Below are 18710 nucleotides of genomic sequence, written 5' to 3'. Positions count from 1 at the left end.
ATAAATTTATTCTTTTTCTTTACTATGCAAGTATGATTCACACTTTATGATTTATGCATGTATGAGTGCTATAACTTTTCTATTTTCAGATTCTTCTTCTCTTTTCTTAACTCTTTTATGATCGTACATCTTTTTCAACTCTTTATCAACCATATAGGCTTACATGCATGATTTTAAAGCAAATGAATTTCATAAAACATTTGCTAATTCTTTTTGTATATCAAATATTTCCATTAGTTTGTCTAAACTATATATGATAGTACCCATAGTCACTATATGAGATACAATCCTCTTTTACATGTAATCTTAATATCACAAATTGTACCCATATTTCACTATGTTTCTTTGTTGTTCATGCAGTTCAGCTAACATTTTTCTCTGTTGTCCATACAGTATAACTCATATGTAAGGATTTTTTTTTTCTCCATTTTAATCTACACATATACAACATGGGCTTAATATAAGGGTTCTTACACATATCATGCACATAAAAAAACAAAATTAACCTACAACACATAAAATGATAGTTTTACCCTTATAGCAAAAAATTACATGTCTACCCTTAGTGCAAATTCTTCCATCAATTCATCATTTCTCACATATTGAACTCACAAAATCAACTAAGCTAACCCTAGGAATATGAAATGTCTAAAATACCCTTATGGCCAAAAATTACATCATGAATCCTAATGAATTTCCTTATTTTTTTAAGCATAAATCATTTTAATTCTAATACCCTACACACTTATACAATTAAAGGTTCTTTGAATAACCTAACTCAAATTATTTCAAGTATGTAAAGTATGAAATTTTGACATTTTCTTTGATAATTGGGTGATTTAAGCTTATTCTCATTCTTTTCCTCTTTTTGGTAAACTTATTCAACCAAAAACATAATTATCAATTAAAACTCTAAATTTGACATCTCTTAAAAATTAAAGTTTTTACTTTAGAACTTATCAAAATAGACAGATCTAAAATTTTTACTGCTAGTGGCTTTAGAAATTAGGTAGTTTAGCTAGGTTTTTAGTGAATTTTTTATTTAAGCAAACCTTAGTAAAGTTTTATAGAGAAGTCTCGGCCAAGGAAGAAGAAAATCAATAATAATTTTGTTTTTTTACATTTTTGATTGCCTTTATAACCATTTTGGACTAATTTACCCATAGTCTTCTCTAAAAAGGACTATTATATCCCTATACCATTACCAAAAACCCTTAGCACCATTATTCAATTTTAAGTGTGCCATTCAATTTACATTCCCACTTTCTCCTTTAGATCCTTCCAAAATGACCATTTTTCTCCTTTTGAAAATTATGGCTCATTTAGTAGCTTTAAAGAACTCTTTCACAATTTCTTTAAACAATAGCTTATAAAATCAACTCTAAGGGTAATTTTGGAAGTAGGGTTTATTGGCATACCTGAATCTGGGTGTTATTGTTTTACTAATTAAATGAATTATCTAGACAATTCATATACATATTTTATATTTAAAACCAATAAAATAAGTAGTTTATGTATATGAACAAAAGAACATATTTTTTTATTTAATAAATCATAATTACATATATACAAGATGAAATGCCTTGAAACCACAACATAAATGGTTTTTAAGGCATACACTAACAACTAACAAGCCTTGATCAATAAGGGTTTTATTAATTCAATTGTAGACTTAAGACTCAATTTTCTTCATTCTCAAAAGAGAAAAGGGTTCAAATTTTGTGCTCATTTATGTAAATGATATACCACTTACTAGTCTTGATTTAATGTATATAAAAGCAATTGTTTCATATTTAAATAATCAATTTGCTTTCAAGAACTTGGGTGAATTAAGTTATTTTTTTGGCTTGGAAACCCATTGAACATTAGAAGAAATTCATGTATGCTAGCCAAAATAGTTTATTAAGACTCACATGCAAGATTCAAACTGTGTGCTACTGTAATGGCCCTAGGTTCTAAAATGTTATTTTTGTGACAACGATTAGTATAACAATCCAACCCAATATAGGAGCATAATAAAGGCATCACAATATTTAACACTGACCAGACATTATATTTCTTTTGTTGTAAACAAATTGAGTCAAGTTCTTAAGGATCCTTTTCAATTACAAGGGTAAGCTATGAAGGGAGTCTTGTGATACATCAAGAGAGCATTACAACATGGCATTTTATTTAAACCAACTTCTTTAGTAACTTTAAAAGCCTATTATGCAAACTAGATTGGGAGTCTATGAGACAGAAAGTCCACCAATGGATACTATGTTTATTTGGAATATAATTTATCCTATGGAGTTATAAAAGACAAAAGGTAATGACAGTCTTTTTTTACTGAATTAGAATATAGGGCACTTAGTTAGATATCCATAAAAATTGCTTTGTTGAGAAGTTTTTTTAAAAAGATAGATGTCTTAGTATTTGGTACTATTGTTATTTCGTGTTACAATATGAGTGCGAGTTCTTTAGCTTCAAATGTAGTTTTTTCATGAAAGAACCAAACACATAGAGATATATGTTCATTAGTGAGGACTTGATATCATTTAAAGTGTTATAAATTTAGTATGTGCCTACTAAATTTTAAACAAAACATTTGCTAACTAAACCCTTATCTCCCTTTCAAGTTTCAAACATTGATGAATAAGTTGAATGTGGTTAATAATTCTGGTTTAAAAATTTTTTTCCAAGTTGACTTAGAGATAAAGGATGGCTAAAGTTTCTTCTGTTTGTTTTTCTTATTACTATTGTTTAGTTAGTTTATCTGAAAAGTGTCTTTTGTTAAAAGTTCTATTGGAAGTTTGTATTCTTCTTTGACAAGAATGTTTTGTTGATGGAGGACTAAGAATACTACTGGTTTATGGTGAGTTCAACTTACTGTTTCATATCCAAGAAGAATGAAAAAGGGATTGGCTTTGAGAAATGCCCGATTCTAGGGTTCTTCTTTTTCTCCTACACTCTCAAAAATTAAGTGGTTGATGTTATTCCAATATATTTGTTTATGGTAAAATTTGATGATTTTGACTTTTTTCCTATACTCTTGTCAGTCTGACACTAGATCTCTTGAATATAAACAACTAAAATATTTTTGTTTGAGGTGATAAGAAAATGGGTTTCATTTATTTTATGGCTTGCTTTATTTTGTGAATCTTGTTTTTGATTGTTTTCAATTTTTATACTTCATTAGACAAGTTTCAAATGATTGTTGTAATTCCATAGTCTTTATTACTATAAAATTTCTTCCATAAAGTCAGCAACATATCACTTAGTTTGATGTTATACAAGCCATATCCATTGCTATGAACAAATAATAATATGATTGTATCCATTCTAACAAACTATTTTTCATTTGTATGTAATGTAAGTCAGAGGAAAGTGGCTTTCAACATAATATATTCATATTTAATGTAATATTGAGGAAACATAGAACCTAATTTTAGGTTGTTGGATCCACCTCATATGGATTTGTATGACATTAAATAGATTGAAAATTTTGTTAATTTTAAAGCTCTTGATGTAGAGTTTGTTTGCAAGAGCATAATCGATGGTTATCCAGATTTGACCTTCTGATAACACAGAAGTTTTCTGGATTAAATCAACAAATGGGAGCCCAATAATGAATCAATTTAAAGTTTAATGTAAAATCTATCTGAAGTATCTTAGTAGAAATGTGAGCTCTTGACACATAAATTCTCTAATTAGAGTATTTTAACACATCCTTTATCTTGAGTATTACTAGTGCAACACAATAGAAGTCTTTTATCCTTTTTATCAAACTTTGTGTTGCTTTCATATGATGTTCGTAATGACAATAGAAGTCTCATTTCTTATGAATGATCAAGTCTTTAGTACCTAATATAGGCAAAAATAAGAATGCATTTGTAAAACCGATTTGTGAATTTGAACCTTATAATATTTGTAGACTGTAGACCATTTTTTGGTCAAATCTGATGATGTGCTTGCTAGTCAATATGATGATGCATCAGGAGACAACCATGATATTGTTATATGAGAAGCTAAAATGCCCTCCAATGTTAACTTTAGCCTTTCAGACGTTGAATGCCAACACCACCAATTCTTAGTATCTGCTTTTAGGTTTCTTCCTGCTATTTTTCATTCCTTTTGACTCATCCATTCTTATAAGGCCAAAAGACTTATTCCCACCTGAGGTTGGTGTATTTCCAAATTCCTACCCGCAAGATATTAAAAACTCAAATACCATTTTTCTATTAAAATTTTTTGTTAAGGGTAAGGGTAAAACCATCATTTAAATACAAATTTTTAAAAAACTAACATTTATCGCAGTTTCTCTATTTAAAAAACTAACAATTTCCTCCCTTTCAAAGTTTGAAGAGTTGCATTTTTTCCCTATGACTTGATTTTTTCCAGTCACCACTTTTTGACAACTATGCCATTCTAACTATTGATCGGTCTTCCCACCATCTCCCTCCCCAATGTTTTCATGGTATGGAAGCCACCTAAATTTCAATCAAAATAGTAGGACAATGTCACATAGATTTGTGCAACGTTGCACATATTTGTGTATCGTCCAACATCTGTGTGTCAACAGGATGATGCACAAACAACAATGCCATGTTTATACATTGTTCGGTTGATGCATAGACTGTGTGATGTCATACAAATTTGTGCAACATTGCCGACCATTTTGGTTGAATTTTAAGTAGTTTGCACACTAGGAAACCATTAGGCAAAGAGATTGTGGGAAGGTCGCTTGATGACCAAAATGAAGTGATCATCGAAAAGTGGTAACTAGAAAAAATAAAACCCTAAGAGGGAAAGTGTAACTTTTCAAACTTTAGGTAGGGGAAAATTATTAATTTTTTAAATTAAAGGGAAAATGAGATAAAATTTTAGTTTTTTTAAAATTTTTTGTTAAATAATGATATTACACTTGTAGGTGGATATTTGATGTTAAATAACTGTTTTAGAATTTTAACAAAATAGTGGATATTTGAATTTTTGATACCTTACGGGTTGGAGTTTGTGAATACACCAAACCTGGGGTGGGATAAGTGTTTTGGCCGTTTAATAATCAGACAGGTATGCTGCCGCCACCTGTTATTAGCCGTAATTATAGTTTAATAAATTGTCCAGCTCTTGCTTTAGCTTTGAAAATGATAAGAATTTATTTTAATCAATCAATCCCACAAACATGAGATACCACTAGCCTCGGGAGTTGGCATGTTTGGTCGGGCGACGTATTATACACCTCTGCACCTTTGGGACAATGACGCCGGAAATCTCAGAGACTTTACCACTCATTTCCCTTTTGCCATCGATTCTCAAAATAGAAGTTCTTATGGAGATGGGTTGGCCTTCTTTTTGGTGCCTCAGGGTTCAATAATTCTGGTGAACGCAACGAGAGGAGGATCTTTTGGTTTTGCAAATGGTGATGAGCGATTAAATTCAACATCCGATCCGTTTGTTGCAGTTCAGTTTGATATTTATGAAAAATCACTATTACCCGCCTGGCGTCCCTGAACATGTAGGTATTGACATCAGCTCTTTGCAATCTTTGAAAACTGCGACATGGTGGAGTGATGTCAAGGGTGGAAGAAGAAACAAGGTACGGATCAATTATACATCTAGTACAAAGAATTTGACAGTTAAATTTACTGGTTTTAGAAATGGTACCATTGTGAAGCAGCACCTAGACTATAAAGTCGATCTGAGGCTTTATTTACCTGAGTTTGTAACTTTCGGCTTCCCAGGTGCAACTTGAAATGCAACTGCAACTCATACAATTAACTCGTGGGAGTTCAGTTCAAGCTTAGAAGACCGTGATTCAACTAGTATAGGAATACCAGTGAGCCTAAATCTTTCGGCCGGTAGGAGGTACAGCAAAATAGGACTGGCAGTGGGATTGGGTTTTGGTGGCGGTGTGTTAATTGCTGGGTTTATTTTGGTTCGGATGTCTTGCTTTGGTAGGAAGAGAGATGGGAAAGATGAAGAAGAAAATATGGCTGACGAATTTCAAAGAGGAACTGGACCTAAGAAGTTTTCGTATGAACAATTAGCAAGAGGTACAGATAATTTCAATGATGAACACAAGTTAGGGCAGGGTGCTTTTAGCGGGGTTTACAGAGGATTTATGAGGGGCACAAACACTTACATTGCAGTTGAGAAGGTTTCTAATGAGTCTAAACAGGGGATGAGGGAGTAGGCTTCAGAGGTGAAAATCATTAGTAGATTGAGGCATAGAAATCTGGTGCAACTTCTTGGTGCCATGAGGAAAGGAATCTTCTTCTTGTTTATGAATTTATGCCTAATGGCAGCTTGGATTTCCATCTTTTGAAAGGAGAAAGCTTATTGCCATGGGAGCGGAGGTACAAAATAGCTCAAGATTTAGCTCAGGATTACTGTATTTGCACGAAGATTGGGAACAGTGTATTGCATAGGGAGATTTCGGATTAGCTACATTTATTGACAATGAAAAAGGGTCAGATGCTACCGGTTTAGCTGGAACTAAAGGTTATATGGCTCCTGAATGTCTCAAAACAGAAAAGACTAGGAAGGAATCAGATGTTTTCAGCTTCGGTGTAGTTGCACTGGAAATTGTATGCGGAAGAAAATCAATAGAGCACCAATATGAGGAGGATCAAGTTTCATTGGTGCATTGGGTTTGGGAGTCGTATAAGGATAAAAGACTTCTGGATACTGCTAATAAGAAATTATGTAAGAATTTTGACAGTAAACAAATGGAGTGTTTGATCATTGTGGGGCTGTTGTGTGCTCATCCTGATCGTAATCAGCGGCCATCCATAAGACAAGTTATTAAATTTCTTAATTTTGAGTTAGAATTGCCGGATATTCCACCAAATATCCCTGATCCCACTTTTGTTCCTATGCTATATACGGGTGCAGGTTTTGGTTCAAGCTATGCGCCTTCTCAGTCTTTGACCATTCTACGTTAATCCATTTGGCATGATTTTACTATTGTAGCTGTTTCCATGTAGCTCCGTCAGAGGATTTCTTCCTTTCTTTGGATTGACTATACCCAAGTAATTTTGTCTACTTAATAAAATGTAAAGCTGATTTAATATTCTTATTTGTATGAAAAAAAAATAAAGGTGGAAACCATATAATAATTCCTGTCTATAATAATTAGTAAAAACCTGTTACAGAAGGTGGATTTTCCACCACGTGAGAAGAAAATGTAAAAGCTTGATGTGAATGTGTTGAATGCATGGTGAGCTACATTTATTGCCTTGGAGGAAATTTTGCCTATATAAGTAACTTCCCCCACTGTTATTGTTATGAAGAGTGAGACAAAAACTTCTTCATCCAGAAATAAAAAACTCTTCCACTCCTCTCAATTCTTTACTTCAATATTAATTTCTCTCAATTCGTTCTTTACTTCAATTATCTTTCATTTTGTTTAATTATATTTATTGCACTTTATCAGCATGATCAACTTAGATATATTTTACTCTTAGGTATCTTCCAATTATGTTATTATTTTATTTGTCTATTGCAAATATGAATATCTTAGTTATGATATTGTTCCATTTGCAAAATACAAACTATTGATATTTTAATTATTGCTATCTTCTATTTAAGTTTTCATGTATATTTATTTTATATTTACAACTCGAAGTTTGTAAAATCATGAATTTAGATCTGCAGTCTAGAATTTCATAAATCTGGACTCGAAGTCCTAAATATTATTTGTAATTTAAAGTTTATAAAATTATGAATTTAGACTTAAAGTCTTGAATATCATGAATTAGGATCTGAAGTCATAAATATCATTTGTAACCTGAAGTTTTTAAAAACATAAATCTAAGCTCGAAGTCCTAAATATTATTTGAATATTTACTTTTATTATAATAATTGTATTCAATTTGTAATCCGAAGTTTGTACAATCGTGAGAATATATATATATATATATTGGTCTGAAGTCTCAAATTTCATCAGAGTCTTTATTTTATAATAACTATATTATATTTGCAATCTGAAGTTTGTATGAATGGTAAAAAATATGGACTTGAAGTCCAAAATATAATCAAAAAATATATTATAATATTTTGAATACTAATTACAAAACTAAAAGTTTTGTAAATATGAGATAATATTTGAACCTAATATTTCTTTTACAAAATTAGTTGTTTTATAAAAATGGTATAATATTTGAACATGAAGTTTCAAAGATTAACTCATATATATTGTCTACAAAACTATAAGTTTTGTAAATATGATAATATTTAAATCTGAAGTTCATAAAATTGGATAGATAATATTAAATGGGTTTTTTACACAATTCTCCTTCTAGAATTTATGAGCCTTGAAAAACTTATTAAAATAAAATATCCCAGAAGGACAAATACAAGGCTACTATTTTCCCGACACCACATCCCTGAAGGATTGCAAGCCGAATGTATGGATATAATGATAGATCTATTAAATTCACAAAGAAATTTGAAAGATAAATTTGAACATCAAATTTAATAATACTCCCAATGGTTTTGTAACTCAGTACAACTCTGCGATATTCAGAATCATTCCTTAATTAAGATAATGTGTAAGAGAAAATATTCTCCACATATTATTTTTTTTATAATATGCTCCTGTAATAGAAATATCAAGAAATAGAAATTCTGAATTAATATTTTCTTATTAATGAAAAATTATCAAACTCACCCATCAAGTATTGCATCATTCCTTGAAGTGAATGCAACTACTAAAAGCAGTTATTATGGGTCAAAGATCTTGGATGAAATATTTTTTGATCCGAAGATGGTTATAATAGAAAATCTCAGTTATATCACCGGAAGTGGACTAAGATTGAAGTGAAATAAAAATAACGTAGAGTGAATTACGAAACAATAGGTGTGGTTGCAAATGTCATTGGTTGTGTACCTGTAGAGCACACAAACATTGGGTGGATTTATATTAAGCATTCATAAAAATTAAACTTTTGATGATTTAGATCCTGTCGATATAATGAATCTTGATACTTTAAAACTTCTTTCAAGAATAAAATATGGGTCACTTGACTAGTGATGTGAACGCCCTAGATTTTTATAATTAATATTCATCATATATAATTATTTTGGAGTCATCAATATTATTTTGTGTTTTATTATCTTGTTCTCCTTCCTTTTAATATTTTGTGTACGTTATGACTAACGTAATTTTTAAATGAAAGGATATGGACTCAAAAATTGAAGTGTTGACTTCAAATGCTGATGTCGGAGACATGAGTTTGGTAAATAGTGTAACACCGCATACAATTCTCAAGGAAAAATTTTTTTTCTTAACTTTAGCATTGATTGAAGTTAAAGTAAATACTATATTTGGATCAATAAATCTAATTGAAGGCTTCAAAAGAGCCATAATTTTGTTTAAAAATATGACCATATTAAGCATCAATGATGCAGTATATTTAAGTAAATTCAAAAGAAATCTACTTAATTTAAAAAATACAAGCAATAATGGTTATCACATTAAAACCATAAGTGAAAATAGTGTAGAATTCATCTATATAACTAGTAATACCTCTGAAAGAAGGCTTATACTAGAAAAATTGTCTGTTTTATCGTCTGAATTATACTATACAATCATACAGGCAATTGAAATCTATACAGTATTGAACTAGAAGTTCTCTAATCCAAAAGTATTTATATTTTGGCATGATCGTTTAGGTTGCCCAGATTAACAATAATGCGTAGGATTGTTGAAAATTCACATGGACATACATTAAATAATCATAATATTTTATTGTCCAGTGGAAAATTTTGCACTGCTTATTCTTAAGGCAAATTAATAATAAGACCACCTCCCTCCAAAATTAGAGTTGAATCCCTATCATTTGTGCAAAGGATTCAATAGGACATAACCCATTTATCCACCAAGTAGGCTATTTCGTTATTTTATGGTCTTAATTGATGCATCTATATAATGGTCTCATGTTTGTTTATTGTCAACATAAAATGTTGTATTTGCTAAACTGTTAACACGAATTATCAAATGAAAGACACATTTCGCAAATTTTTCAATCAAGTTAATACAACTAGATAATACTGGTGAATTTACATCCAAAACATTGATGATTATTGCCTGTCTAAGAAGATTGATATTGAATATCTAGTCCCGCATGTCTACACTCAAAATGGATTAGTTTAGTCTCTTATCAAATAACTTCGTGTAATTGCATGTACTTTATTACTAAGAACTCAATTACCGATTTCTATGTGTTGTAGCATTAATTCACTTGCGACCTTCTTCTTATCATCATTATTCTCCCATACAATTGGTTCTTACTCACCAACCTAATATATCTCATTTAAAGATATTTGGTTATGTTGTATATATCCCTATTATGTCTCTTCAATGCATAAAAATAAGACTCTAACGTCATTTTGAGAATATGTATTAGATATAATTCACCATCTATTATTAGGTATCTAGAACCATTAACAAGTGATCTTTTTACCATACAATTGCATATTGTCACTTTGATGAGACAACATTCCCATCTTTAAGGGAAAAGAAAACGCCTCTTGAAGTTAGGCATAAACTTACTTAGTATGTACCTACCATATTTCATCTAAATCCTCACACATCCCAAAGTGAAACTACAGTGTAGGGGATAATGCGTTTATAAATTATTGTCAACCAAATGCCCGATGCATTTGTAGATACGATAAAAGTGACAAGATCATATTTTCTAACTACCAACACACCAGCAAGAATTAATGTGATTGTTAAATTGCCTAAAGCAAAAAAAGGTCAACTCAACAGACATGCACTCAATAGAATTACCAAGATTATTGTACAGATTAAAATAATTCAAATGAATATGGTACAATTGCCTCAATGAATATTTGAAAAAATAGGGCTATGTGAATGATCTTATATACCCATGTGTCTTTATCAAAAGGTCAGAATCGGAATTTGCCATTATAGCAGTTTATGTTGATGACATGAATTTAATTGAGACTCTTCAAGAACCTTTCAAAAATGTTAAATATCTGAAATAACAATTTTAAGTGAAGGATTTGGGGAAAACAAAATATTGTCTCAACCGACAGATTTAGTACAATTCAGATGGAATACTTATCCATCAAATAGTGTATATTAAAAAATTATTAAAATACTTTAATATGGATAAGGCTTATCCTTTGAGTATCCAATGGTTATTCAGTCTCTCGATTCGAAAAATGACCTATTTCATCCTGTAGAAGAAGATGAAAAGACACTCCATCTTAAAGTATTGTATCTTAATGCTATTATAATCTTATTATATTTGGCCTAGTGCACTAGACTGGATATATCCTTCGCAATCAATTTGTTGGCCTAATTTAGCTTTACACTAACCTATTGTCATTGGAATAGAATCACTCTGTTACCTATGTGCAACTAAAGATTTGAGATTATTCTATTATGTCAAATCCTCTAAAAAGTTTAGTTTAGTCGGATGTGTAGATACTAGTTATCTTTTTGACCCTTATAAAACCTATTCACAAATAGGATATGTTTTTACTTTTAATGATATGGCGATATTTGACGCTCCACTAAACAGACTTTGGTTGCAACATTTTCAAATTATTTAGAGATCTTAACTTTCCATGAAACTAGTCAAGAATGCATATAGTTACAGTCTGTCATCTATCATATCTAGAATACATGCAGTCTTACTTTTACAATAGACAATCCTCTATATTATATGAAAACAATACAAACATGTATTGCCTAAATTAGAGGTGGATGCATCAAAGGAGATAGAACCAACTATATCTTACCCAAGTTCTTTTATACTCATGAACTTCAGTAGAATAGAAAGACTGATGTCAAATAAATAAGATCTAATGAAAATCTTGTAGATTTGTTCATCAAGACATTACCGCATTAATATTTAAAAAGTTAGTGTATAACATTGGTATGTAGTGGCTTAACAAGCAACCAAATTAATCTAGCTTCAAAGAGGGAGAACATTCATCGGGGGGAGTAATTTTTTTAGTTGATCACATTTTGGATAAAATGTGTACTGTACTCTTTTTCCCTTCAGTAGGTTTTGTCTCAATAGGTTTTCCAGTAAGGTTTTTAATGAGACAGTTTTATCACATCCAACCTCACTTTACAAGACATTAAATAATTATGTTTGTTTGCTTTAGTTTTTATTCCACTGGGTTTTTTCTTAACAAGGTTAATGTAATTATCTATAAGTGGTGGAAATCCAAGGGGGAGTGTTACAAAAGGTGAATTAATCCACCATTTGAGAAGAAAATGTAAAAGTTTGGTGTGAATGCATTGAATGCATGTTGAGCTACATTTACTGCCTTGGAGGAAATTTTCTCTATGTTTATAATTTCATTTTCATTTCAATTTTGTCATTACAAAATATTACAAATTGATCCAAGGTCAAATGAATTCAATTCATTTGAATATTATCATAATTGCACTGATGATATTATTGATGATGCACAAGGTGAAATAAGTGGAGTATTAACAAATGAAAGAGGTATAAACACAAGTTGGCATTCAATAGAGAGAAAAAGAAAACAAACGTTAATGATGTGGGAGCATTTCAATAAAATACAGGAAAAGATTGAAGAAAAAATAATTCATTGAGTAGTAAGTATACATTATAGTTCTTGTTTGACATGTGCAAGTATGAGTGGCATGAGGCATCTTTGTTGACACATTACTGATTATTGTAAAAAAATTCTACAAGAGCTCAGACGGTAAAAACAAATTGCATTTATCGATCATGATTTGATCTTCCTAGCGTCAATTCAGTAGGAGGTTCGAGTGGTTTCAGACATATAAGAGAAATGTCAACTTTTATATACAATCAAATGAAGATGTGAGACTACATAAACAAGTTTTTGGTTGCTTTTGATCAACCTTTTAGTTATGCAGAAAATGAAATTTTAGAATGGATGATGCAAAATAGTATTTAACCGATATTTAGAAGAATTCATAGGTCAACTCTTAGGTCAAACATCTTGAAAAATTATGAATTAATGAAATTAAAGTTATTAGAGAATTAAGTAATTTTAATAGTGTTATTTCAACAACTTCTAATTTATGGACAATTACAAATCAAGATATATGGTACCTATATGTAACTACCCATTATATTTATTTTGATTTACAGTTATGCGAAAAATTATTGCATTTAGAAATTTAGAATATCCACATGACAGTCTTATAATTTATCATGCATTAGCAAATATTTTTTAGGAATGTAACATTAATAATTCCATCTTTTTAATTACTTTTGATAATGCCAAAACTAATGAAAAAGTTACTAAATATATGGATAATCATTTATAACTTTTGTTTAATGAAAAATGATTTTATATTAGGTGTGTTGTCATGTTATTAATTTAATAGCTCAAGAAGGCTTGGGCGTAGTTAAAAAATATATGCAAATAATTAGATATGTCATTACATACATTTCATCATCCCCATCACAGGCACAAACATATAATCAATTATGTAAATTAATGAGGTTAAGCAGAACAAGATTAAAAATATATATTAAAATTAGGTGGCATTCAACATATCTCATGTTCAAAGCATACGATGTGTAGGGGTGGATTCAGGTCAAGCTGAGCCTGAACACCCCTTAACTCTAGTTTGACTCACATTAAAAACGAGCTAAATTTTTCGGCTCTAGTCCAATTCAAATTTTAATCAAAAAGAATTTTAGTCAAGGTAAATCGAGCTGAATCAACTTTCAAGACCGAGCTGATTCAAATTATATCTAGACTGTATTAAAAATTAGAGATCATCCCATCTCTATGTCCAATTAGAATATTCCAAAAATGACGTTCCTATTTAAAGATGGTAAGACAGAAATGAAATCTAGAGAATATAAAAATATAAAAAGCAGGTTTAAAGATAATTTGATAGAGTTCTTACTATGATGATAATTGAGTCGTTTGTAACTAGAGTAAGGGTATCTACTCAAGAAACTACATTGGGGCATTCTTCAATCGAGTTGAATTCGAGCTAAACCGAACTAAACACCCTTTGGCTCAAGTTTGCCTCTAATTAAAAAATGACCCAAATCTTTTGGCTCGAGTTCGGTTGGAATTTTAATCAAATAAATTTGAGTCCAGTTAAATCGAGTCTAATCAACTTTTGAGACTAAGCCAACTTGGATCATTTCCAGGCCTAGCAATATGTATAAAGTTCCTATAACATGGTACTTCAATATACGATCAAACGATTTGACAAATCCTGTTTTTTGATAGATCAAGATTGGAAGATAGTTATGATTCTAATAAACATGTTAAAGCTATTAACGATAGTCATAGACCATTGCTTAGGTGTGTATTATCCAATTATTAGTTCAATAATATATAGTATGATAAAAATAAGTGGTTTTTTTTAAAGAACGTGAGTCTCATGACTCTTATCATACTTTCCAAAATATATCTAGGCAAATGAAACAAAAATTTTAAAAATATTGGAGTAAAATTCTTTTACTTTATTCTGCAACTATTGTTTTAAATCCTAGGACAAAAACTAATGAACTATAAAATTTATTTGATGTTATTAATGAAAGTTTGTTAATTAATAGTAATGTTAATTATATTGAATATGTTCAAGATTTGTTTTTTGAAATATATAGTATTTATGAACAAAATTATAGAAGGATTGGACAAATCTCTATACTAGAGGTAAGTTTCAGTAGTTTAGACAAAAAGAGATCATGCATATGATTGCTATTACACAAAGGTAAGCAGTTGTAAGTCAAAGTACAAATTATGATAAATTTTATAATTATATCAATACTGACCATTATCCAGAAATTGTTCAAAGACATATTATTGAAAAACTAGATGTTTTGGAATGGTGGAAAGGGAAGACAAAAACTTTTCCTATGCTTACCACCATGGCCTGAGATCTATTAACACTCCGGTGTCAACTATAGTATCGAAATCCACTTTTAGTGTAGGTGGATGTGTGCTAGATGATATGTGATTCAATTTACAACCAAACATGGTCGAGGAGATCATGTGTATGAAGGATTGGGTCAAAGTTAATTTCAAATTACAAAATTAGCTGACAAAAGATATCGTTAAAGAATTCACAAATTTGGACGTCGCGGATGAGTAGATAAATAGTATGATATATATATTTTATTTATATCTATAATCACACTGTATGTAAATTAATTTATTTGTATTCTATTATAATATTTTTATCATGTAACCACAATATTCCTTCTCCATAAGTAAAGGATTATAAACAAAATATTTGAGATACTATTATCGGTTTTAATAATTTAAAAATAATGTGTTTAATTTTTTTAATAAATTTATTTTTTAAAATTTGTTTAAATGGGCCGACCATTGGGCTAGCCCGATAAAAGCTGACCTACCCAACCTTATATATATAAGGCCAGGCCTTGGGCCTTAAAAATTTCATGCGTCAACCCGACTTGAAAGCCTATCATTGTGCGAGCCTAAGGCTCGACCCGACCCGACGCATAGCACCTCTAAATCCATCACTTGTTAAACCCAATCTAACATTACAAAAGTCTTTGGAAAATTCAGGTTATCTAGAGTTAGAACTTTTCCTTAGTGTGGTCTTTGTCATGCCATTTCATCAAATTAGAAGTTTTAATGACATGAATAATCTTTGAAGTCTAGATTTTAAAGGAAAATACCTTAACCAAATGTAAATTTCTTTTTTGTCACAAAAATTCAAATAATGCATTATTACAAGAATTATTTTCACTAGTTTTCCAACCGGAAGCGCCACAAATTGAACACATATCATCAGCAGACTGTTCTTTCCAAAAAAAGCATACAATCATTAGAACAAACATCAGTTTTATCATATTTAAGACTTAATGCACCAACAATTTTTTTTTTTTTTGGTTTCAAGGAAAAAATTTGGTAATGTCTCACCCTCTAGGAAAGCATATTTTATAAGTTTAATAAATGCATCAAGTGATTCATTTGACTAACCAAAATGACCATTGAAATTATTAAGATGCAACATGGAAGAAAGCTTAGTAAATTTCCTACAACCTATATATAATTCTTTGTTGGCATCTTTAGTTAATTTTCTAAAATTTTACACTTTTGCATGAGATTGTTCTTGATTTGTGGGCTATCCAACGCAATTAAGAGACATTTAGATCTTGCAAGTTGAGCAACTTGTGGAGAATCGATCTCATTAGAAATGGACAAAAGAAAAGCGTGGGTTTGATGAAGATATTTTTAAAGACAGCAAATGGATATGGTTCTTTCAAATATTTTGTTCTTCTGGTAAGCAAAACTATGCCGTTTCACTCCTTTTTTCCTCAACACCACCGGTCAAGAACAACTCTAGGAATTGATAGTTCGTTTAAGATCTTCTTAATCAAGATCAAAATTGAGTATTACTGAATACTTAACAGATTTAATAATATAATAAACTACACATGTTTATACATGTATGTCTTATATGAAATTTTAACCTTATAAATAAATATAAGTTAAACTTTGGTCCAAGCTTTTATATATCTGTAATTTGATTGTTGCTTCTTTTTTTTAATTTATATTTTCATGGGATATTTTAAAAAAAGGGCAATAACTGGACGTAATTTCTCAAAAAATTAACGCAACTATATTTTTTCGTTAATTAACTACATTTTTATTACGATACTTCTCTGTTGAGGATTTGGATAATTGACTCAAATTTTATTAATAATCTTAAAATGTTATATAATATAAAACAAGTTTCTTAACATCCCTAAGTTTTTCGACATTTCTTACTCTTATCCATGAAAGTAGTTATTTTATAACATTCCCTCTTATGATAACTGACTGCGTTAAACAAAGGCTGCCGACTTGTTAGTAAACCTTTTCCTACTTGCAAATTTAAAATTAGTTCTTATCACTATAGTCTGCACTGGGTGGGGTTTAAGCACGTGAAGACTTGTACCTTCTAAATATGTAGATTTGAGAGAAATTTCAGAGCCATCTCATTCCTACCTCCCAAAAATGGCAGTCCCCAGCACGAAAAGGTCTTTTCTATTTCAATTCTTCGTGATCATCATCTTGTTATTGGTAAAAATTAGAGTGTTGAGGGCTTTATCTTTCAACCTCTCCAGTTTCCGTTCTAATGGGGAAAACATGACATACCAGACAGCTTACCCACAAAACCAAGTAATTCTGCTTGCCTCAGGAACTGGCATGGTTGGCCGGGCGACATATTATAAACCTCTGCACCTTTGGGACAATGCCACTGGAAATCTCACAGACTTTACCACCCGTTTCACTTTTGTCATCGATTCTCAAAATAGAAGTACTTATGGAGATGGGTTGGCCTTCTTTTTGGCGCCTCAGGGTTCAATGATTCCGGTGAACGCAACGAGAGGAGGATCTTTTGGTCTTGCAAATGATGATGAGCGATTAAATTCAACATCCAATCCGTTTGTTGCAATTGAGTTTGATATTTATGAAAATTACTATGATCCGCCCGGCGTCCCTGAACATGTAGGTATCGACATCAACTCTTTGCATTCTTTGAAAACTGTGCCATGGTGGAGTGATGTCAAGGGTGGAAGAAGGAACGAGGCATGGATCAATTATAATTCTAGTACAAAGAATTTGACAGTTGAATTCACTGGTTTTAGAAATGGTACCATTGTGAAGCAGTACCTCGATTATAAAGTCGATTTGAGGCTTTATTTACCTGAGTTTGTAACTTTCGGTTTCTCAGGAGCAACTGGAAATGCAACTGCAACTCATACAATTAACTCGTGGGAGTTCAGATCAAGCTTAGAAGACAGTGATTCAACTAATACAGGAATAGCGGTAAACCCAAATCTTTCTGCAGGTAGGAAGAGCAGCAAAACAGGACTGGGAGTGGGATTGGGTATTGGTGGCATAGTTATTTCAATTATTTTATTAGACTATCTCACCATTTTAGTAAAGTGAATTGTTGAGTCTGTCTATAGTAAATTTTTCCATGTTAAAATGTTTCGTAATTATATGAAGTCAGCACTAATGTTTAGCATGTGTGGCTTGCTTGTCAACAATATTAGTTTTAAGTATTGCTTTATTTATGTTAAGCCACCATGTATAAGCTAAGCTAGGAAGCTTAGCTTATTGTTATTGAAGAATAATCAAAAATATAATTTTAAGCAAACTTTGATTTCTTTTACGGTATTAGACCTGAAATTCTAACAACCAGACACTTTCTTTTCAATAAAAGATTTATCTAGTCTTATCAAGATTCAAGATGATAATCAAACCCGTACAAAATATTTATGCATATTGGAGGTCACTGATGCTATGGACGAATTTTCTCGTTTGAGGCATTTTGAAAAAATGGGGTTCATTGTGGATTTAAGATGTGCATAAATATCTCCAGTACATAAGCAAAGCTAAGAAACACAATTTATTGTCACTAAAGAATAACCACGATAGAAAATTTCTGGAAACTTTCTCTTTCCTCACGGGGGCTATTATATATTTCTTTTTGTCAACATTAAAGAAAACAGAAATTACTCTCACGAGAAACAATTTACCTTGCATAGACGGCTAGCTGACGTGTTGAAATCAATATAAAAATTGCAACTTGCATTAGTGGGCAGGCCCCCATGCGGCTTGCACATGACAACAATAATTTAATAATTCATCCTTTTCGGTGTTTCCTTTTAAATTCCTTTCTTTTGACTTTTACTAACTCACGGACTCTATTTTATATAAGAGAAGAGAGCTGCCACTAAAATTGGTATAAT

General features: G+C 31.0%; 1 protein-coding gene and 1 pseudogene across 1 annotated transcript; both read left to right on the top strand.

The window, feature by feature from the left end:
* Positions 1 to 5188: 5188 nt before the first annotated feature.
* LOC123214951 lies at positions 5189 to 7100 on the top strand (annotated as a pseudogene).
* Positions 7101 to 16965: 9865 nt separating this feature from the next.
* LOC123214264 (anti-H(O) lectin 1-like) lies at positions 16966 to 17904 on the top strand. Its single transcript, XM_044634039.1, has one exon. It carries the CDS (start codon positions 16966 to 16968, stop codon positions 17902 to 17904), a length of 939 nt encoding a protein of 312 aa, XP_044489974.1.
* Positions 17905 to 18710: the final 806 nt, after the last annotated feature.

The sequence above is a fragment of the Mangifera indica genome, chromosome 4 (genome assembly GCF_011075055.1).
Source record: "Mangifera indica cultivar Alphonso chromosome 4, CATAS_Mindica_2.1, whole genome shotgun sequence".
NCBI classification, from domain to species: Eukaryota; Viridiplantae; Streptophyta; class Magnoliopsida; order Sapindales; family Anacardiaceae; genus Mangifera; species Mangifera indica.
This window is presented reverse-complemented; position numbering and strand designations above follow the sequence as displayed.

Excerpts from the sequence above, each read along its gene's own strand:
- LOC123214264 (XM_044634039.1), top strand. The coding sequence starts at position 16,966 with ATGGCAGTCCCCAGCACGAAAAGGTCTTTTCTATTTCAATTCTTCGTG.